The sequence below is a fragment of the Epinephelus lanceolatus genome, chromosome 9 (assembly GCF_041903045.1).
Source record: "Epinephelus lanceolatus isolate andai-2023 chromosome 9, ASM4190304v1, whole genome shotgun sequence".
In the NCBI taxonomy this organism is placed as follows: Eukaryota; Metazoa; Chordata; class Actinopteri; order Perciformes; family Serranidae; genus Epinephelus; species Epinephelus lanceolatus.
Genome location: NC_135742.1, coordinates 43279887 through 43303791, shown reverse-complemented (window position 1 = coordinate 43303791; position 23905 = coordinate 43279887). Strand labels below are relative to the sequence as shown.

At 42.4% G+C, this 23905-nt stretch overlaps 1 protein-coding gene across 1 annotated transcript in view; it reads left to right on the top strand.

Annotated features, from left to right (window-relative positions):
* adgrd2 (adhesion G protein-coupled receptor D2) overlaps positions 1 to 23905 on the top strand; it is a 129993-nt gene that overhangs the window by 8836 nt on the left and 97252 nt on the right. The window contains exons 6-7 of the mRNA XM_033619824.2: positions 13667 to 13761; positions 21479 to 21769. Of these exons, the coding sequence (XP_033475715.2) occupies positions 13667 to 13761; positions 21479 to 21769 (386 nt within the window). The remainder of the gene's footprint in view (positions 1 to 13666; positions 13762 to 21478; positions 21770 to 23905) is intronic.

The window sequence follows — 23905 nt, the reverse complement described above, 5'->3', positions numbered from 1 at the left end:
TCACTTTTCTGAAAGTGAGTGACAAAAGTCTCAACATCGGCCAGACCAAAGGTGGCCAGGTCAGTGATGTCTTCAGGCCAGTTGCTTAGATCAAACGTGGTAGCAGCAGCCTTCAGGACACCCATATCAAGATTGCCAAACCACGTGGTGAGGTTGTCACAGAAGCCATTGATTAGTTTATCTTTCACTTTGTGGAAGTCATCATCATCCACTTGTTTCCTGCTGAGTTTTACACCAGAGAAGGTGTTTCCGGGAAAAGGTCCCACTTCATCCAGGAACTGCTTCAGATGATGACCTGGGACTGTCTGAAATACAGAAGGAAAAATCTTTTAGTGTCACGATTGCTAAACATACACCATAGCATATTAATTCCTCTCTAGGGAGTTTAATTTGTTTACCTGCATGGCTACAGGAGCCAGGGTCGTCTTCTGCAGTCCATCTGACAACATCTACAATGTCAACCCATCCCTCTGAAAGAGAAGGCTCAGAATTAAACCCATAAACACACTAATCTAACTTCACTTGTTTTTAATCCACAGCCTAGTACTGAATTACTCTCACAATTGTTTCACAAGAGTGATAATAAAACACTTACACACTGAGGCTGATACAAACTTCAATTGCCAAAATGAATGAAATACTCCTTTAACCTTACTGACGGAGCAAATCAGCAGGAGTTAGCATGAACATGATGCAGCCTATCCATTAGCCTGCACAACATAACACACAGCTCATCAATGCTCCTAACACATTTACTCTGCTCATCCTGCTTCACACAATTTACTGTCACTCTTGTATCTCAAACATATGCATCTTCACACACATTTCACTCACTTTAAGTCACATAGAACGTCATTAGCGATGCACTTAGCTACTGAAGCTATTTCTAGCGGCACCCTCCACCAGCCGCGACACACACACACATACACACACTCTCTCTTAATCACGGTCAAAGTCAATGTCTCTGATACCCCTTTTCCACCAAAGCAGTTCCAGTGCTGGTTCTGGGCCAGTGCTTAATTTGGAACCGGTTTTCCTGTTTCGACTGGCAAAAGAACTGGCTCTGGGCCAGAAAAATTGGTTCCAGAGTGGCACCAGTTCTTTGCTGGACTAGAAGAAAGAACCAATACGTCACGGGGAAGGGGGCGGGGTTATTGAGCTGCCCAGCCGCTGCAATGAATGCTGGAAGCGATGGTGGACTAAAGCGTAATGCTGCCGCAAACGGACCCCGGTAAGTTTCTTTTCGAAAATTTTCGCCTTGCACATAGTTGTTTAGTGTTACCAGTTTCTTCAGATAACAGCTGTGTCACAATTTAGGGCCTGCATCCCTTGGAAGATGCGGTGCTAAATTGGGACACAGCTATTGTTTGTGATGTCTGCTCAGGTTAATGTTAACTGATCAACAGGTTAGCCTTGCTAACATTAGCTAACATTAGCAAGTTACTTAGCCATGGGCTCACCTACCAGCCCCACTTTCAGTTGGCTAAACATTGTATAATATGTAGTGGATGAGTCACTGTTTAACACGCTGTTTTTCATGTGGTCTACAGAGTTATCTGCCATCGAACAAGACGATGCTAACTACGAGCTAACGTCGCTACTCCACTGCACCTCACCAACACCATCCAGCAGCTGAGGTCAAAGCAACACAGCAAGGACCTGAATGATGCCCTGCTGCAGAAGCTGGAGACTGACACCAGTGTGTTTCTTCATGGAAAGTTTTAGTTTTGCACATTCAGTGCACACTTGTCACTTTTATCATTAGCTTGTTTTACTTAAATAAATTCCCTTCTAAAGAGACATGGCTGCTTCTGTATGTTTTCACTTAATGATGTACAATTTAACTGTGTAATAAGTTCATGTAAAGCTAGTAAAAACAAGTCAAGACCTCAACAGGTTACCCATTTATGAAGATGCTTTTCATAGATGTCTTCAGTCACTGTGTTTATAAAGAAATGAGAACATGACGGTCATAATCATTTATATGAATTTATTGAACTGAAGGATGAAACAATATTGGTGACATTAAGTAGTCCAGCAAACACAGGTAAAAGTTGTCAGGTAAGCAGCAACAAAACAGCAAAAACAATGGAGACTAGCAGCCATAACATGTGCAGCATGCACAACCAGAACTGAATATAACAAACATTTGAATGGCAGGTTTTTAGGAGGTGCCTCCACCGTCCTTTCAATCTCCCAAAAGCCATTTCCACAACCGACCGTGCACTGCTTAATCTGTAGTTATAGGTGTGTTGTTCAGGGGTCAATCTGCCAATGTCCGCAAAGTGCTTCATGAGCCAGCATGGGGTAGGACAAAAATGTATAGGTAAATAAGCATGTTGAGTGGAGACTGATCAATACTAAAATCAATAGCTAAGCATCCTCTTTTGTCCAGCTGAAACTACAATAAGCCCTCAGTTGTCTAAAAAAGTACACAACACATAATGTTACACATTTGCATTGTGAATTAGCTGTGCTCTGCCAGCTAACGTTAGCTTACAACAGAGGCTAACATAACAATCTCACGTTCAGCGTTAGTAAGAGACAAACCGTGTTAGGTTATTACCTGTCTTCTGGAACGTAATTGCCGTCCATACAAATCTTGTCGAGCAGCACAAATACGACATACGAGGCCTCGGAGTAACAGCTGCACAAGTACGTAGTCCGCCGTTGTTGTTGTTGTTAAACGTAACTGACGTATACAGTAACGCAATGACGTGGCACCCTAACCACCTCGAGCCGTGGAAAAGCAAATTGGTTCTCAGTTGGTTCGCAAGTTGAACCAGCTGAGAACCAGCACCAGCATTGGCCCCGAACCAGCACTGGAACTGCTTTGGTGGAAAGGGGGTATGAGTGTCACAGTTACACACTAAGGTTCTGCTAACACATACTACTGTTATCTGGGTGTTCATTATACTCAGCTTACCTGTAGGAAATTTAGAAACATGACTGGCTGCTAATTCAAGCATGACCTTCATCTCTGTAATGTTAGCTAAAGTTGCTAGCCTAATTACTGACTGAATGAACCAAGTACACCTCTTCTGATTAACTGTAACGTTACCATCATTATCATAAACAACAAAATTTAGAACACACAGTCACATTTTATTACTTTAAGGCCATCATGTACATGATTAGCTGCTGTGTTAGCTAACGTTAGCCTATAGCCTACTTTAACAAACTGACGGCCGGGCTCCACCGGGCACGTCAGCGGCGCGACCTGTCTGCAGCGCGAGTCCCGTAGCAGCTCGCCCCCCTGATAATCAATTACAGCGGCTCCACCAGCAACGGGAGCGCCGCGACAACCCCCGTCTGTCGCGCGACAACTCTCTATTTTACGTGGCTGTTCTATTTTTGTCGTGCTACGCTCCCCTATGCCACCCTCCAGCAGATAAAAACTACATGAAATAGTGTGCTAAACGAGCACAATATGTTTTTAAATGAATAAACCATTAGAGATGATATGTGATGATTTTTTTTCATGCATTTACCCATGTTTATCCGTGACATTGTGTAAATGTCCGTGGCGGACATTTGAAAGTGAGTAGATGACAAACAGTACAGTAAACTTGTAGATAAATCAAATATATGTAATAACTTAGGTGGAAAACGCTTTAACATTTCATGCAGCCTACATGCAGCCTCTCGGCTCAGCAAATCCCGCTGGCTTCTCTACGTGTCGCTTCCGTACGCAGTCAGTGGAGCCCAAATGAATACGCCGCGACGCTACGCTGACGTGACGCTCACGTTTGCAGATGAAACATCGTCTTCAGAGTGCCAACGCCAAGTGTCGCATCCTACTCCAACTGGAGTGGCACTGGAGGAGCTTGCATCAGTTGTTTCAACCATCTCAGCATTGCTAGGTTCTGTGCTCTGATGTGGAGTGGCGAGCATAGCTGGCGAGTGGCACCCAGCGTGACCGTCATGCAGTGAGTTGAGTTCCGTGTGTGTGCATGCGTGCGTGTGTTGAGCCAGATCAGGTGCAGCAAAAGCCACTGTATTTTGCTGTTCTTAAGTTTTTATTGAAATTATTCAAGCGACAAAAGCGACGTTCAGATACCCATACGTAATGATGTTGTAAATAACACCCATTTCGATATTGCTTTGACTTTTTTTTTTTTTTGCTGTCCTGGAATTGTCCCAGACACATCATCTTTGTGTCGCAGTAGCAATTTTTATAGTCCCTGGGATGCTGGGACACCGTAGTTTCGAGCCCTGAGAGCATATTAATAATTTATCAACGTTTATACGATACTGTTCCCACTTTAGATCCGGTAGCTGCAAAGGAGCATTATTAACTATTGGTGTTATTACACCTTATTAATTTAATCTGATAGGGTCTTATAGTGTTTTATAAACCAGTAATAAATGTGGTTATTGTTCTATAATTTACCCTTAGAAATTATAATTAATGTAAATAGACATCATTAATTAATATTTAGGATAGCTTTATAAACTGTTATCAAGTTTCTATTAAGTGCTTATAATGCTCCTATATGCAATAATAACTGTGTTAACCCTTAAATGGGCAAGCACATATAAAACTTTTGGAAAAATAATTAATTGCTATTTTCTAATGTTTCTAGGCTAAAATAACACAATTTAATATTTTTTTTCAAAATAAGACCTTTATTTTTCATTTTACAGTTTGTATCTCCCAGGATACATTGCCCGTTTAGGGTATAAATTTACCATTTTCAAATTTTTCAAATATTTCATTTGTAAACTTTTAAAACATATTATAAGCAGTTAATTAGTTACTTTTTTTCATGTCTTGTAAACAAAGTTTAAAAAAAGTGGGGGAAAAACTGAACACAAGTCATTGGAAACAAATCTAGCTTTGAATAAACAATGAGCTACTAACATTACACAAAACGTCTTATTCCTGTTCTTATGCAAACATCTCCCCTGTGGAGCTCCTACACTAGAAATAGCCTACTGGCAGTGGAAGCTGTGGAAACAGTTGCGAGGGTTTTGGCCAGTGACAATGCAAAGCCTCACTTTGCACTTCTGACACACGATGGAGGTCTGTCCATCCTGGCACATCCTGCATCGGCCTTTCACTGACACGATAGGGAAGTGATCAATCCCGTCATATCTCATATCATCCACAGGCCTGGGGACTTTTGGCTGTTTGATTACTCTTGGTGGTGTGTTGTCTTCGTTTCCTTTGGAGGGGCGACCCCTTTTTTGCTTTTCAGGGTAGATGAGTCCTTTGGCAACATCCAACCTAAAGACCTTCTAGGCAATGATGTTTCTGACCCAGTGGGGCTGCATCACAAAGATGGAGAAGCCAGGCATTATTGACAGCAATGTCAGCCATCTGCCAAAATATGGCCAGGTACCATCGATGTGACTTGGCTGGAGTGTGATAGAGGGCAATCATCATATCAGCCAAATCTACTCCTCCCATGTGAATGTTCAGATACAATCTTCGGGCATGGCACACTTATCTTCTTCTTTTCCTCTTTGGAGTAGCGTCTCACTTGGCCAACTGGGTTGACAGAAGCACAGGAGCTCACCAAGGTAACAGTTTTGTTGTCTGCCCATTTGACCACAGCAAGCTTTGCATCGTTGTCTACACGAAAGTCAAAGCTGCCTCTTGCTCTTCGTAGGAGGTCTCGATCTTCTTCCAATGTGCAACCCATCAAGCGGTTCTTTCGAATGGTACCCAAACTTCTGAGGCCCATAGACTCCTTTAGATGAGTTATCAATCTCAGGGATGTGAAAAAGTTGTCAAAGTAGACAATGCAGTTGGAGGGATTTCTGATGGTTCTGCACAGCTGCAGAACAACATTTCCACCTAATCCAAACTCTTTGTCTGGAGAAGCACCATCAAATGTAGACTTCCCTGTGTAAACCATGAAGTCATACACAAAGCCAGACACACCAGCTCGCACAAAGATCTTGAAACCCCATTTCGTGGGTTTGCTGGGTAGATACTGCCGCAGACTTCCAGCTTTTTTGCCTTTGTATGGAACCATCATTTCATCAATTGAGAATTGGTTTTCACTCTCAATTTCCATACACTGCCCCCTCATGTGGTCAAGTACAGGCCTTATTTTCACCAGGCGATCTTCACTGGAATCAGAGCTCATGTTATCTTGAAAGTGGAGCGTCCTGGACAAACATTTATACCTCTTGAGTGGCATGACATCTGCTACTTTGTCATATCTAGTATCTGTTGCCCAGTAGTTTTCCACTGCAGGCATTTTCACTACACCCATCATCAACTTCATTCCAATGAATGCTTTGATTTCAGAGGCATTAGTGTTGATGCTACTTCCAATGAGCTGACATGAATACAAGTTCGTCTGGTGAGCAATGGTCCCAAAGACATCCTCGTCAAAGAATTTGGAGAAGTATGTTAGTGGAGTGGACAGCTCATCTGGTGCAGTGAAGCAACTTGGTGTAGCAGTAGACTGGTGCTCAAATTTCGTTTTTCTCCACCTATTGAAAAGGAAAAAAAATATCTGTGAAAAAACAGGCACCCCCTTCCCCCAGTCACCAATACAAACCACCAAACTATTTATATTTTTAAACTCCTGTGTGTGTGTGTGTGTGTGTGTGTGTTAGTGTGTGCGTGCGCGTGTTCGTGCTTGCGTACATGCATGCCTGCGTGTGCGAGTGAGAGAGACTAACACACATGACCATACAACACATCATGTTTTGTTGCAGACGCACACACACAGATGCTGTGCGTACAATATCTACACCAAAATCGCTGGATCTTTTACATAACAATTCACTATACTACTCTAATCATTACCTGAACATCCTCCCTCTTATACTGTGGTTTGCTCCCTCTTCTGCCTCATCATCACTTGAGCTATCACTGAACTGGTCACTGCTGCTGCTGCTGTCCTGACACTGGCCCTCTGTATACAATTCATCTTCCTCATCTTCACTGGTTCCCTCATCTTCATCTGAATCAGATGAACCATCAGGTGGCAACACAACAGATGCCACCTCTCTCTTTCTTGTACCATAGAAACTACTGGTAGAAATTCCCTGAAAACATATGTACACTGGTGAATTAATCAGTAATACACATTTAAGAGTAAAATGAAGTGTAATCAACATTTAACACCTTTATATTATTGATTATCTGTAGAGTATAGGCTTCAAAACATAAGGATATCTGAGAGTGATTATGCCTGTTTATATACCCCTATCTGGACAACGTATCCCCCAGGATACAGACATTCAATGCCTGTTTATCAAAGTTGTGTAAATGTAATTCCTTATTTTTCAACAAGAATACATAAAATTATCCTTAAAGAACAATATTTTCAAAAACAAATCCCCCCAAAACATAATTAACAAGAAAAATAACAACACTTACCTCATGGCCAGTGTCTCTGTCCACGTAGGCAGCCATTTTAGAGTGTGATATAAATGTATCAATTTAGTTTTGAATGCTGCAATAAAGTCACATGACCTGGGTACTTGACCCATCCCCCCTTAAGACTTTCTCATGATATTTAGTGCAGATACTTAATGCCCCTCCCCCCTACAGCCTGCCAAATGTCTGTATCTCCCAGGATACAGAAACCATTTAAGGGTTAATTGTGCTATAATTAACACTTATATAATCTTATTAATGGTAATAAACATCTAATTCTGTCTTCTAAGTGCTCATTAACTGGTTAATTTGTGCTTATTAAGCATTAATAAACGCTTATTACAGTACCTTTATATAAAGTGTTACCAAAAATGGTTTTGCCAGTAGTTGGCACTATGACTATGAGTTATAAGTTTTTGGGCCCTTACTGTCATCATATGTGTGAAATTTTGCAAAGATCTGACCATGTGGTGCCAAGTTACAGCAGTTTATGTTGTCTTGTCGAAAGATCGAAATTCGCCATGCCACCGTGGCGACACCCTCTGACAAAAACTCACAGTTTTCACACTAGAGCATCATCAAGGTCTTATGGCTTTTTTGCCCAAATTTAAGGTGGATCTGGTCAATCTGGTGGGAGAAATAAAGCAAAGTATAAAACATGTCCTTTGCTGTTGCCAGTAGGGGGCACTGTAAGTATAACTTATTATTGGCATGTTGATGTCTCCAGGCGGAACAGTCATCAAACCTGTGAAGTCTGAGGCAGATTGGATGTATGCTGAAGCTACAAACCACTTCCTGTTTCCATGGCAAAACACATATGTTTGACATGTGATGTTGAGGGTCTGGAGAAAGACCAGTGGTGTGCACAGACATTTTGGGGGGCAGGTGCTCAGTGAAAAACAAGGGCACCTTGTGCGGCATGTGGAACCACCAGCTGCCTTATTATAGCAGTGTGAGATTAAAAAAAACAAAAACATTACAGGCACTACATAGTTCTGCAGACACATTTTAATAGGCTATTTGTCATTGCCAAAGTTTTAATAGTAGCTTATTAAGGTAAATACAAGATTACTGTAACGTAGAAATAACTTATGGTTGGTACAAAATAATATAATTAGCTAATATAGCGTCATGCCAGATTTAGATTTTAATAAATTGTTAACCTGTTAAAATGACTCTGGTCTTGACTCTGACCTTTCTTCTTCATCAGTGGAATGAGGAGGTACATCTGCCTCCTTATCCTCCTTGCTGCTGGTAGATGGCTTTATCCAGGAGAGCGGAGAGCTGCTTCCCTAGGCTGCCTGCTGTAGCTCCCTTTCTTTCTCTTTTCTCAGCCTTTCCTTTCTAGGCATTATGCTGCAATTGATAAATGAAAAGAGACCAACAGTATGAATAAGACTGCTTGGTGACATTACAACAAGGCAGACGCCTACTTCTTCTGCAGGCATTTGGGAATTGCCTGTTTGTCATTTAGCAAATAAATTACTGCAAGTGTTAATTATGTAGCCTAATGTAAACCTACACAATACTAAAGTATACCGATAGCTTCACATGCTGTACCAATGACAAATTCTACCGACATTGGTTGTGTGGTGGTCATCACGTTACAGTATATCCATTATTGATTTTGGCTAGCGTCTAGCTTGTTAAGCAGGTGGGCAGTCGGCAAATTTAGGCTCAGCTGTTTGGCGCTGTATGAGACAGGCTACTAAGTTATAGCTTGGCAACTGAGGCTTAGGGGGCAAAAAATACACTCGATTCATTTATGTGTTACCTGGCTGGTGGGACAGGGGAGGAGATGTGTGTGTGCTGCAGCTGTGCAGTGCTGCTGCATACACGCCTCCGTTTGTGTCAGTTGTGCGCATTCACATTGACAAAGGAAGAGAGGGAAGGGAGGGGGGCACGTGTGTGTGTGTGTGTGTGTGTGTGTGTGTGTGTGGGTGGGTGGGCATTTTGGGGCATTATTATTACACGCTTTTAATCGAGAAGTGATTGTTGATCATGTCACCTTGGGCCACATTCAGTACACTGTAAAAACAACAACAACAACAAAACAAACTAACTTTCAAAAGGGCACTTGCTTGGTTCAGAGGGCAAAGGGCAGTGTCTATCTGTGCACGCCACTGAGAAAAACCACATTTGAAGTTGATTGGATAAAATCTCTAGGAAGAGTTTGTTAAAGTACAACCCCTGGAAATGGCAAAAATGGACCAAAATGACACAGTAAATTCAAAATGGCTAACTTGCTGTTGGGGTTAGGCTATCACTCCCGTAGACTTTCTGGTACATCTTGTCATGGTGCATATGCTTACCAAATTTCGTTTGTCAACATGAAAGTTAAATGTGTGGGCTTTTACTTTGAAAACTGTTAGGGGGCAGTATTGAGCCGATTTGCAACACCCAAACTTAAAACCCATATCAAATATCTAATTTCAACACTCCTGACAAGTTTACAAAGTTTCATGGGTTTTTGAGCATCCAAAGCATCCCAAAAATGTGCTCAAAGACTTAAAAAAATAAAATAAATAAATAGTAATTCTTTCAATTCCAATAGAGCCTTTGTGACCTGTGGTCAGGGCCCAGGCCCTAACAATAATAATAATAATAATAATAATAATAATAATAACTTTGACTTTTATAGGGCCTTTCAAGGTACCCAAGGCCTCTTTGTATATGCTACAATAATCTGGGCTGCTCTAATTACAAATCAAGTAATCTCTATATACAGACTGTACATTCAGTGAATGTAGAGTCTGTAGGCAAACCCCGGAGAGCTTGCCTCCGGAAGAAGAGCGGAAGAGCCCTGGTTTCCGGTTGTAGGCTGTTCGTAGTCCGCGTGATATTGACCAATCACGTTTGAGCCAGCTGCAGTTGTTGCCAGGTTAAACGGTCCGTGCGGTGAACTAACGAGGCGGAACATAATTGGCATCACTGCAAACTCTGAATCCATCGCAATGTTTCAGCAGATTTACTTATATATAAACGGAAGTCAGAAACAGAAATTCGCCTCCTCCGCCCAAATCAAACCGGAATGCCAAAAATCGGGGGTCTGCCCCCAGAGGCTGTGTTGCCGTCTGCTGGAAGTTGCACGCCGAATACAGTTGATGGGTTCCGAGAATGCAAATCAAGCACCCCCAACAATGCCAAGGTAATGTGTCTTACTCTGTTGTTCTAATACTCTGAATTAAATATGAAGTAATAAAAAGTAATGAAAAATACATTCTCATATGCTTCCACAGCAGCAGGTTGCTTCATTGATTCATTGGAGACCACGACCACCAGCAAAACTATAAAAACATGAATTGACAAACTCTCACACAACGTGTGCAATATATTCCATGTCTCATTATCCATTCATATGGTCAGTACTTCCTAAACACATGCATTTTCACTAAAAAACTTTAGTACTGGAGTTCGGCTTTAAAGGGACATTGTGTAACATTTTCAGTTGTTTATTGGCAAAAATTGATGTCTGCATTCATAAATATGTCATCACTGGTGTACTATTACCTCCACCAATAATCTGACTTATTCTCGTAAAAGGAGAATTTCGGATTTGTTTGTACATTGTGCGGGTAAGTCGTCTGTGGGGTTCCATTACGTTTCGCCATCTTGAGGAGCTGTATGTCCCTTGCCAGCAAGGGACATACAGCACCGCCTTTGGCGTTATCGTTGAGAGCCAGGCCAGCACTGCATGACTGAGGAGCCGAAGGAGAGGAGCAAGAGGCGCTTCGCTACTACCCTGGCAAATTTGAAACAAAGTCCCACTCTTTGAGCATAATGCAGGAACATGCATATGCAGCATCATGGGAGACCGAATCCTTGTCGCCAAGAAAGCGCAAAAGGGAATAGAAAAGGCAGCGTGACCGGCGAATTAAAAAAACGAAGGCCCACATCAGGGTAGCCTTTCCCAGGTAGAGAGAGCTGCTGAGGGAGAATGGTAATGCAATCACAGGCCAGCGCTAACAGCGGCTAACAGCGGCGCAGTGATGCAAGGAGAGGGATGAGGCTGTTAGCGACTGGCCGCTAACAGCGGCTAACAGCGGCTAACAGCAGCGCAGCGATGCGAGGAGAGGGATGAGGCTGTTAGCGACTGGCCGCTAACAGCGGCTAACAGCCAACAGCGGCGCTGGCCTGTGATTGCATTAAGTTACCATTCTCCCTCAGCAGCTCCCTCTACCTGGGAAAGGCTACCCCGATGTGGGCCTTCGTTTTTATAATTCGCCGGTCGCTAACAGCCTCATCCCTCTCCTCACATCACTGCGCTGCTGTTAGCGGCCAGTCGCTAACAGCCTCATCCCTCTCCTCGCATCACTGCGCCGCTGTTAGCCGCTGTTAGCGCTGGCCTGTGATTGTATTATCTTTCTCCTTCAGCAGCTCTCTCCACCTGGGAAAGGCAACCCCAATGCTGACCCTTGTTTTTTCAATTCGCCGGTCACGCTGCCTTTTTTATTCCCTTTTGCACTTTCTTGGCGACGAGGATTCCGTCTCCCGTGACGCTGCACAATACATGATCCTGCATTATGCTCAAAGAGTGGGACTTTGTTATGCAGCAGTAGTGCCACTGGCCACTAACATTTACATCCGCCCCAACAGTCCTATGTTGTAAACACAGCCAGCATGGTGAGGAGGGCGTTCGTCAACTCGCGTCACGTGTGTCTGTGTAGGAGCCTGAATGAATACTCCATGTAGTAACGGATGTTTCATCAGTGTTATCATATACAATATATGATTTCAACGTTAGATGGGAGAAATTCCTACACACTGTGGCTTTAAAGAGAGCATAGATGGGTTTCACTTTCAGTTCAGTTTTCAGTAGTAAGGTTTTAGCAAAAAAGCATGTTTTCTTCACAAATTCAAGGTAACACAGCACAACAGCACAGCACAGGACTTATTGATTTACAGATGGTCATTTTATGGGTGACGTACTCCTTGTACTCCTTTAAGAGTGAAAAGTCCCCTTGTTGCCAGGGAGGTCAGAGATCAGGTTCTGCTGGGAGTTCACTGTGTTTTTTTATGACCAAAGTTCTTTTATTTTCCATATTTCAGGACATTACATTACAGTAACAAACAAAACAATACAGACACCTAAACAGGACATCCACCTACAGTGTACAACACAGGTACCACATAACAAAAAAAAAGCACAGTTTAGTCAAGGGGGTGTACCGTGGTCCTATAAAAGGCAGCTTTCTTAAAGATCATGGCCCTTTAATAAAATCAATATATTTTCCCCATGTGGTATGGTATGTGTCAAGCTGTTGTATCATCCTGTATGATAACTCTTATGATGCTACTGTATCTAAATAAGTGAACCACAAGCTAGATGGGGGGAGATCTTCTGATTTCCATTCCCTAATAAGTAGTTTACGACCCAGCATGATGGCTGTATGGATCCATTTTGTATGTGATTCAGGAATGCCCTTTAAAGGGGCAGGGTCCCCCAGAACATACAAACTAGGTCGGAAAGGAATGTCTTGACCCATGATTAGTTTAATGCTTTCATGAATGACAGGACAGAGGGATGTCGTATGCTGTAAAGCCCTGTGAGGCAAATTGTGATTTGTGATATTGGGCTTTATAAATAAACTTGATTGAATTGATTGATTGATCAATTGCTGTCCACCACATCTGAACCTTGGGGCAGGACCATAGCAAATGCATAAGGGTGCCTGGGGCCTGCTTACATCTCCAGCATGTTGGGTCCTCCTTTAACCGCGCCCTATGTAATTTTGTAGGGGTCCAAAAAGCCCTATTTAGGATTTTAAATTGTATTAATCTAGTCCTGATCTCTCGAGAGGATTTTTTAAGGTTTTGCAAAATGGAGCTCCACTCTTTATCACTAAATGACTCACTTAGGTCTGCCTCCCATGTCCGTCTGAGGCCATCCGTCTGCTCACCTAGCCTATCCAACAGAGCAGAGTAGAATAATGAGGCCTCTTTACCCTTACCAAAGGCACCAAGTATTTCCTTAAGGATATCTGGACTTGAAAGAGTCACTTGAGGATTTGGAAAAGCATGGTTAAGTAAATGTCTAATTTGCAGGTATCTCCAAAATTGATTCTGAGGTATACCATATTCCTCTTTCAACATAGTAAAAGATTTAAGTACAGACCCATTATATATATCCTTTAGAGTCATAATGCCTTTTTCAGCCCATATTTTTTCAGCCACAGCCATGCTGAGGGAGTTCACTGTTTTAATGTTGATGCTTCAGCAGGCTCAGGGTTGAACTCTTCCAGCTGAAGGATGAGTTCTTTGAGCAGCAAAGCACCCTGCCATTACATCATCCACATTGATGTCCCATTGTTTCTGACACAGAGCGCTACCTGAAGATGAAGCAGATGAGTGACTCTCAGAACTCACAGCCCACAGCCTTTATGAACCATCTGATGAAGCTCTCCAACAAAACCCAGGTAGACAACCTATATGTCTTTATTCAGCATGACTTCCCTTTTTTATCCTTTTCCTTCTTCCGGGCGTTTTGCTGCCACATGGCTTTATAGCCTGTTAACCACATCCAACATAGAGTTGCTACTTGCATTCAGTTAAGCCAGAGGTTGTTTTTAGGTGTATTTTGGGTGGAAATTTTCATTTTTCCTTATATATATATATTTTCTTGGGGTTCAGAATCAGAATCAGAATCGGTTTTACTGCCAAGCAGGTTTTCACAAGTTCAGAGTAGGTGAGGGTCTCTGGTCTTGTTGATGAGGCCAACTGCAGATGGAAAGAAACTGTTTTTGTGGCCAGAGTGGAGAGTCTCAAAGAGTTTGTGTCCAGGGTGGGAGGGATCAGCCTCAGAGTCCTGGAGGCGTACAGGTCCTGGAGGGAGGGCAGATTGCAGCCAATCACCTTCTTGGCGGATCGAATGATACACTGCAGTCTGCTTTTGTCCTTGGCAGTGGCAGCAGTGTACCAGATGGTGATGGAGGAGGTGAGGATGGACTCAGTGATGGCAGAGTAGAAGTACACCATCATTGTCTTTGGCAGGTTGAACTTCTTCAGCTGCCGCAGGAAGTACATCCTTTGTAGACTTGCACCGATTACAATTTTTTGGGCCGATACCGATTTCCAATTTGTAGAGTGTTTGGATGGCCGATTCCGATTTTGGGCAATTCCGATTCATTTTTTTCAAACCACTTTGTAGCACACAAGATATTGCAATATTTTCTATATTTGCTTTATTAGAACATTTTAACCAAGATACAACCAGCTTTTCAATAATCATCTCAAACAAACAAAAACAGTGACATGTTTCTTAACCGTTTAAGAAACATTTTTGTTTTTGCTCAAATATAACTTCAGGTACAGTATTAAAATAAATAAGTAAAAAAGGCATACATAAATAAAAACATGGTTAAATAAAATAATAATTCTTGGTGTATAGCATTTGTGGGTCATTTCTTGAATAGACAAAAAAGTAAAAATATCTCCTGTGGAATATTCACACAGGTCTTCAGGACGCGCCCGCCAGTAAGCGCGCGGACACGCGCATCTTCGGCACGCGGACACGCGCCTCATCAGTTTCAAGTGGCACAGTGCAGCAGTGAGAGCTCCGAAGTTCAGTTTAACACGGACAGTTAACAACTTTCTTCTTGTCTCTTTTGATGTGTGTGCGTGATTGATTAAGGTGAGAAGGCGCCCATGTTTCCCTTCCTCACATCGCCCAAGCTGAGTTGCACATGTGCGTGTGTGTGCGCTGCTGATGTTACACGATGTCAATCATGCGGCGCGCCGGGAATTTGACCGCCGTTCGGCATATTTTAGAGTGACCGGCCGGTTGCAGGTCATGGCCGATCACGTGAAAACCGGCCCGATTCCAAACACTGCCAATAAATCGGTGCAAGTGAATCCTCTGATGTGCTTTCTTTGTAATGGAGCTAATGTTCAGCTCCCACTCCTGGGTGATGGTGGTCCCCAGGAAACGGAATGACTCCACATTGTCGACTGGGAAGTCATACAGGGTGATGGGGGTGGGCGGGGCTGGGTTCTTCCTGAAGTCTACAACCATCTCCACTGTCTCCACTGTCCCGTCAGAGTACAGGGAGAAGAGCAGAGGAGAAAGAACACAGCCTTGGGGCGATCCAGTGTTGATAGTCCGGGTGTGAGAGACATGTCTCCTAGGGCTGCTCAATTAATCAAATTTTAATCTAGATTACGATTTGGGCTTTTAACGATTATGAAAACAAAATAATCAACATGAAACGATTATGCGCTTCTTACTTTACTCTTGTTGTCTTGTGTTGCAAATCAAAGGCACCCGGAAGACGCGCATGAGCGATACTGCCCCCTGCCCTCCTCTCCTCTATTCACTCCACGAGCCAGTCAAGTAGGTGAACTATGAATAATGCAATGGGCAGGTGATCGCGGAAGATTTCAAAAACAGCGTGCAGAAAATGGCAGAGGGAGAGCGAGAGTGTTTGGTCTGTGTGTGTGTGTATGTGTCTGTGTGTGTGTGCGCGCATCAGGTCTGAACTCCGCCATGTGCATTACAGAGAGCTGAGGAGAATTGTAAACGCGCAACCATGTAGAGACAGAAATGACATACCGACGTGTAAACTATATAAGTCATCACATGTGCTGCATAATTGTTTACATAATCGTGATTTCGATTTTGACCAAAATAATCGTGATGATGAATTTTTTTCATTTCATTTCATTTTCTTTTTTTTCATAATCGAGCAGCCCTAATGTCTCCCCAGCTTCACGTGCTGCCTCCTGTCAGACAGGAAGTCAGTAATCCACCTGCAGGTGGAGTCAGGCACACTCAGCTGGGAGAGCTTGTCCTGTAGCAGAGCTGGGATGATTGTATTGAAGGCAGAGCTGAAGTCCACAAACAGGATCCTGGCGTAGGTTCCTGGGGAGTCCAGATGCTGGAGGGTAAAGTGGAGGGCCATGTTGACAGCGTCATCTACAGACCTGTTGGCTCTGTAGGCGAACTGCAGGGGGTCCAGGAAAGGGTCGGTGATGGCCTTGAGGTGTGACAGCACAAGACGCTCAAAGGACTTCATTACCACAGAGGTCAGGGCGATGGGTCTGTAGTCATTAAGTCCTGTGGTCCTTGGCTTTTTGGGGACGAGAATGATGATGGAGGTCTTGAAGCAGGCTGGCACATGGCATGTCTCCAGTGAGGTGTTGAAGATGTGGGTGAACACCAGAGACAGCAGGTCGGCGTAGTGTTTCAAGGTGGACGGAGAGACAGAGTCTGGTCCGGCTACTTTGCGGGGGTTCTGCCTCTTAAAGAGCCTGTCGACATCCCTCTAGTGAGAGTAGTGGTGGGGGTGGAGGGGGCCATAGGAGTGGGCAATTGAGGGGAGCGGCAGGCCCCTGTTGAGGTGGGGGAGGTGATGCTTGTGGGATGGAGCTGGTGGTCGGGGGGGGATGGTGTCTGGACTGTCCCATTGTCTTTCAAATCAACAGTAAAAGTTGTTCAGGTTGTTGGCTAGGCGAAGGTCGTTGACAGAGCGTGGGGGTTTAGGTTTGTAGTTTGTAATCTGTCTAAGCCCCTTCCAGACAGAAGCAGAGTCATTGGCTGAGAACTGGTGTTGTAGTTTCTCAGCATACAGCCGTTTAGCTTCCCTCACCGCCTTGCTAAACCTGTACTTAAGGGATAGTGCACCCAAAAATGAAAATTCAGCCGTTATCTACTCACCCATATGCTGATGGAGGTTCAGGTGAAGTTTTAGAGTCCTCACAACACTTGCGGAGATCCAAGGGGAGAGGGGGTAGCAACAAAACTCCACCTAATGGAGGCATACAGCACCCCAGATTCAAACGTCCAAAAACACATAATTGAAACCACGAAATATCTCCATACTGCTCATCCGTAGTGATCAAAGTGTCCTGTTGATTAGGGTGACCATATTTTGATTTCCAAAAAAGAGGACACTCGCCCCGGCCATGAGATAGCCTACTTAAATGATACTCGCAGTTTCAAATTTTAATATATTTAAAGTTTATATGTATGGATAGAAAATTCAGTTATATTACAAAATAATATCTGTCAAAGACAGAAATTTAGAAAGGCTTCTCAGAGGTTACTCAACTTGCTTTTATTATGCCTAAAATAAAAATCTTTTTACAAGTTTCAATTGTACAAAAATAAATATAAATGTAAAACAAATGTAAAATCTCTGGAATGAAATAATGATAGAAATAATGTCTCTTCTGTATTAGAAAAATCAACTTGTAAAATAATAGCTATCTTTTGAAGTCTTACTGGACAAATAAATAAATAAATTTTAGCTGCTGCGCAGCGATGGGTTGGGTCCGGGCATTTTTAGGCAATTCTGAGCAACAAGCAGAAGAATTGGAAGACATTTAGGAATTTAACAACACAATCTGCCTTTTGCATCAGCTGAGGCTTGAACTCACTACCTCTGTGACTAAGGATCAATTTTTATCTCACTGAGCTAATTAGTCAGTGACAATTCATGTGTAGCTTCACAAATTGACTAAGCCAGACGTGCAGGTTTAGCAGCCGTCCATGCATGGAAAAGCAGATTTCAAACCACTGTAAAAAATTCAGTTATCGAAACAAAAATCTGAAAATACACATATTGCATCTAGACAGCATGGAGATGTTGGTAATTTATTTTAACAATGATTGATTTGCTTCATAAGTGAAAAACTGATGTTTAACTAGTTGAGCTATGTGCAAAGTGAGAAGCCTCAGATGGTTTCACACTGAAGTATTGACACTGGATCTTTGTGCAAAGTTTGCTTTATTTTCAAGCATGAGAAGGCAGATTTTCTAGCAGAAAAAAAGACATGAAGATGCTGCACAGTGATCAGTTACACTCAGGCAATTTTAAGCAATAAGCTGGAGCACAAGAAGATGTTTACATTACAATGTGGATTCTGCACCAATTGAGGCTTGAACCTGCAACCTCTGGAACCTAAGACAGTCATCTACCGCTCTGAGCTAATTGGCAAGTAATAACTCAACAGTGGTTTCACAAATTGAGTAAGCCATTCACTGTTGTGTAGGAAAGCAGCCATCCGTGCATGGAAAGGCAGATTTGAAACCACTGTAAAAAATTCAGTTATTAAGACAAAAATCTGAAAATACACATATTGCATCTAGACAGCATGGAGATGTTGGTAATTTGTTTGTAACAATGATTGATTTTCTCCATAAGTGAGAAACTGATGTTTAAAAGTGCCATTTTTACATTGACTCCAATTGTTCACATTAGAGCAAAATTCAAAATGCTGTCAAAAATTCAGTTTTTGAGATCAAATTCTGAAATTTGCCACACATCATCTACCATGACTCTCATGAACATTGAAGATTTATTTAGCAAGAATTTCCATGTATGTTTACAGTACCGTTTACAGTCAAACATGTTGATGCACTGTAGGCTCAATTTTTGATAAATCAAAAATTTGAGAAACATAGTTTTTGTAGGACAGTCTAAAGATGCTCTGTAGCAAGTTTGGTGTTAATTGAGCAAAAATTGTGGGAGGAGATAGGTTTAAGAAGTTTTACAGTTTTTGAAAAACTGTGAGGAGTGAGGAACTTCATAATTTTTAATAGGTTTAAATGTACAAAAGTTTCTTCAGTATTGGGGCTGTAGTTAGAATAATGCTGTGTTGCCGGTGTCTGCTGCTTCCTCGTTGTGAGTGTTGGAGATCCGCCAATAAGGCAGCCTCTCGGGGATTACGCACACACACACACAAGGAAAACTGGACATTATCATCAATTTATAAACACCCCCCAGATGCCTCAGACAGGACGTGAAAAGTGGACATGTCCGGGCAAAAGAGGACGTTTGGTCAGCCTACTATTGGTGCTGCTGGATCACAGCAGTATGGAGATATTTTGTGGTTTCAATTATGTGTTTTTGGACGTTTGAATCTGGGGCGCCATAAGCCTCCATTAGGTGGAGTTTTATTGCTACCCCCTCTCCCCTGGGATCTCCGCAAGTGTTGTGAGGACTGAGGTGAGGGCACCTTTGGCCAAAAAGCCCAATAAATCCACTGATGGCTCAAGAAAAGTGGGATAAAAATCCGCTGGAGTTGTTCCCCTGATGTTCATAAGCTCTTCCCGGGTGAAAAAGATTCGGGAACTGATGCAAAAAACAGAGTTTACAAACAAAACAAGGCAAAACAATGCACACCAAAACACCGAGGCAGCCTTCCGTGGCACCATCTTGATGATGATCGATTCTGGCATTAGCCTAGAAACAATTTTAAAAACTGTTAGAAATCTGTGGGCCCATCCATGGGTGTTTTTTGAGTATTATGATATGTAAAACAACTGCTGTATTTTTTGTTGTTTAAGTGATTTACTCATATGACATAATTTGAAAGCTGCACTCCTTGTGGTGCCATTAATGCAGACCATTTTAAGACACAATCACCACAGCAAGTTCAATAAACATTTCTGTCAGACAAAGAACAAAGAAACAGTTATAACTTATCTATGAACCGTTATCATAATCCACAGATTCATATTATCTAGACCAAATCACAGCTTACACAGCTCTCATGTCATTTCTCACACATTGACAGTGATCCAGACGATCTAAATCCTGCAAAATATTTAGTCCAAAAACATTATTACTGGGGATGTACAATAATATTTGCATAATATCAGCTTTAAAATGAACAATATTGCAGCTTTAATATGAAGTGTTAGAATCAGCCAACATGCTTTTTATTATTTTGCACTATGAATGAATATTACATACATTGAAAAAGTATTGTATTTCATGTCTCCATCCTCTGGTGGGCCATCATGATATGAGTATGCATGCATAATATGATGTTAATTCCACTACATACTTGATGATGACTAAAATTAGGTGGGGAAAATAGTGGATTGATATTTATAACGGTATCAGTTATAAGTCAAATAAGTTGTTACATATTGGCATTGGATATAGACAAAAAAAATCCAATTTCGTCCATCCTTAATTATTACATCCATAGATATTGTTTTACGTTCATGTTTCTCCACACATTATCCATAATTTCTCCCATTCTGCACACTAAGGCCCCGTTTAGATGTAGCGTCTAAAAGCACGTGGAAAACGCCAGCTGTGCCGTTTCCATCCTTTTATCCAAGGTGCTTCGGAGGTTGCGCTACTGTCGCGCCTGCCATTACTAAGCAACCAAAACCACCTGTCACTCACTGTCACTTAACAGGGGGAGTAAAAAAAAAGCGTATCATCATGCTCACCAGTTATCCCAAGCTCCGAGCTGATAATTCTCCAGGCATTGTTCCTTCTGTTGGAGTCAAAGTAGTACGACGAAGACAGGTCATATAACTCTAGGTATCTCTGGACAAGAATGATCAGTCGCTCCTCCATTGCTTGCTGCCTTTCACACCACCGAATGTTGTGAAGTCCGTTGGACAGAAAGGAAGAAGCAGGTCTGTGGAGCTGATTGGTTGATTCTTATCACATGACATGCAGTGCACTTGCTGCATTCGAAAAAGTTGAGATTTTTCCATCTCTGCGCCACGGACGCGCACGAAAAAACTGGCGCGTCGCACCAAATGTGCGCCGCTACGGCGTCGCTTTGGATTGTGAGCGCACTTGACGCGCGTCTACATTGAAACTAATGGATTTGTGCGCACAAAAGACGCTACATCTGAACGGCCCCTTAAGTAACCAACTGGCATATCTCAAATTGGAGGCCAGCACCTTGCCTTTACTCTGACACCTCACATCAGCCAATAGGATCTACTAGTGCTGTTGCTATGGCCTCGATAGCCAACCAGAGCCTGCGCTGAAGGAACAAATTTCCTGTAGTTTGGAGGTATTTTAAGAGCCAGCAATTGGCCCATCTCACCCGTGGCTTATGGGTCTTTTAGTCAACGACTCTCCTCACCTCCAGAGTTTTTAACCTGTTACTAAATTTACAGAGATGATAAACAAATGGCCCCTATGTTGTCTTAAGGGGAAAGGGTTTTGTTTTTGTTTGTTTTTTAATCAATTTAGGTTTTCTAGAAGTGCTTTCTATACAGTAAGCTTCTAAATAGACATTTCTGTCTATTTCTGTCTAAGAGACAATAAATTCATAACATAATTGAAAGAAAAACAGGTTTTGGAATTGATATATGATGATTAAATGAAAGATGTCATGTAGCTCTGTTGAGGCCAGTGTCTCTGTCTCCACCCGCAGGCAGTGCTGGGGCAGCAGCCATCAGGGCTGAGCAGCCTAGCCCAGGCATCTGCCCTGCTGGACATCTCTGTCCAAGCCCTGGAGGACACACAGCAAGAGGGACTGACACCAACAGACATGATATCCCTCATCCAGCTGCTGTCTCTGGCTTCTGATGTCCCCAAACAGCCTCTCACTGACAGCACCAACCACAGCCAAGACAACATCCAGGAGCTCAGCCAGCACTTCATCAGCGTGGCTGACAGCATCATCAGTGAAGACAATGTCCTGAAATGGCAGGACATCAAAGAGGTACACATATACAGTAGCACTGCCTATTCTCAGGCCCAGACACAACAAAAAGACTTCAGACAACTAGTGGTGATGAAGGCCGCCTGCTGCATTGCCTTACATTGCCATGTCTCAGCCAAAAGAAAGTTGTACATAAACACACCGCAAAGAGTATAGCTAGGCACCCAGAACACTGCTCAGCCTTGCAGCAAATTTTTCCCAGTGGCGATTCGCGGTATTGCAGCAAAAGAATCCCTATCGGCCCAAAAAGCATTTTCCCTATAGACCACCATTGTAAAAGCCACATCTGTGAAACTGTTGACAGAACACTTAGAAGTGCAAACAAGGTAATTTATGAGCCATGGTGGTTTTATATTTGTAAAACTTTCCATAACCCAAGAAAAGCAAATTAAAAATTCATGACATCATCACAATGTAAAGGCATATTCAGTGGGCCGCATAGAAGTAAACCTGAAAGCTAGAAAAAAAAATTTAGGGTATGCGCCAGGTGAGCAACTCCATTGGAATAAAAAGGCGCCATCATGGAGTCCGGTATCTAGTTATCATTAAAAAATTATTAAAAAACCTATGACTACAGCCAACGGCCAACCAGTATGTACTGTATGTTCTGCTCCTGTGTGAGAGGAAATTACTCTCCACACCAGCAGACAGTGGTAGTCTCTATTCATCATTCAAATAGGGAAACCAGAGGACCATCTTGAAAGTAGTTAGTCATTTAGTACATTATCAACACAATCCAATGTCTAAAAGAACAGAACATATTTACCATGTGCCAGTGAACAATAACACAAACCATCAGGAAATGTTTCTGCTAAAGAGCTTGATGGTTAAAGAAAAATAATTTGACCTTATGGAACATGTTTGTTTAGGTCTCACTCCCTCTTGACTTTAACTTTTTGTTTACTTTCCTTACTTCCATTTCTCTTCTCCTGTGCGGAACCAAACTGCTAATCAAAGTGTTTTCATTCATCAAGGGGCTCTGCCAACGCCGATTCAACATGTGGAATCCGCTGAAAAAAGCAGACAGGGGGCGACGAGGGGCAACGGTGTGGGACAAACTGCACCGACTCGGGCGTCAGATGCTCACTGACAGCCCAACATTGACTGATGGCCAACCATCAGCCTTGTTTGTCAGGGCCTGAATAGACATTAAAAAAAATAATAAATAAAAATCTAAAGTAATACATTTTATGAGTGTGGAGGCACTATAAATTATCATGGCAGCTTCCAAATGAAAATAATAAATTTTTAAATTCTATCTTTTTTTTTTTTAAATACTTAAAAACAAAAGACTACATGCTCCTCCTGTGTACTAAGGTTATTTTCAGCCCTCGTACTCCCAAACACCTTTTCATATCCGTTTGGATCCTGCTTTAATTCACTGTTTAGTCAAGGCAATGCAAACTTGTTTTAGTTCATGTTTAAGGACTTTTTGTTAAAAATGTTGTCCCAAACCCAGGCCAAGGTAACCCTGATGATATCATCAGTCTGATGACATCATCAGTGTTATTTTCTCAGACTTTAGAAAAATCCTCCTGAGTCACAACTGTGTTGATAGGCTGAGTAGTACCTTCTGTGATGGGTAAAATGAAGTACCTGTGTATCAATACTGAGTTCATCCTCTCAAAACTTAAGGCACAGTTCTCTTTACCATCATGCAACTCAGCACAATGATTAATAGGGGAGAGTGGGGTAAGATGAGCCAATTGGTAAGTTGACCCATCCCCTCTTTTAAGGCGACAATGCACATTAGTTGTCATGTGACCATCAAGTCAGGAAGCACCTGACATTTCAAATACAGTGGGGCATGGGTGGGGCTGCCCTGGGGACACAGGGACAGCGGGCCACAACACCCCTTAAACAGGGGGTCTCTCTTATACATAATCAGTAATGACCACTACTAACAGCCATGGTGTAGCTGGTTGGAGGCCCTTTTGTGCTATGAGCTTTCTATCATCACTGCATAGTGGATATCACACGGGTCAAGATACAGACTCATTCAAATTCAGCTGGTCTGACGAAACGTAATAGCCCCCTCACTCATGGTTACAATTGTAAACCACCACAGAAATGATAAATACAAACAAAAACCACTATGTTCTGAGGAGACACATTAAAAATACCATAAATCATAGA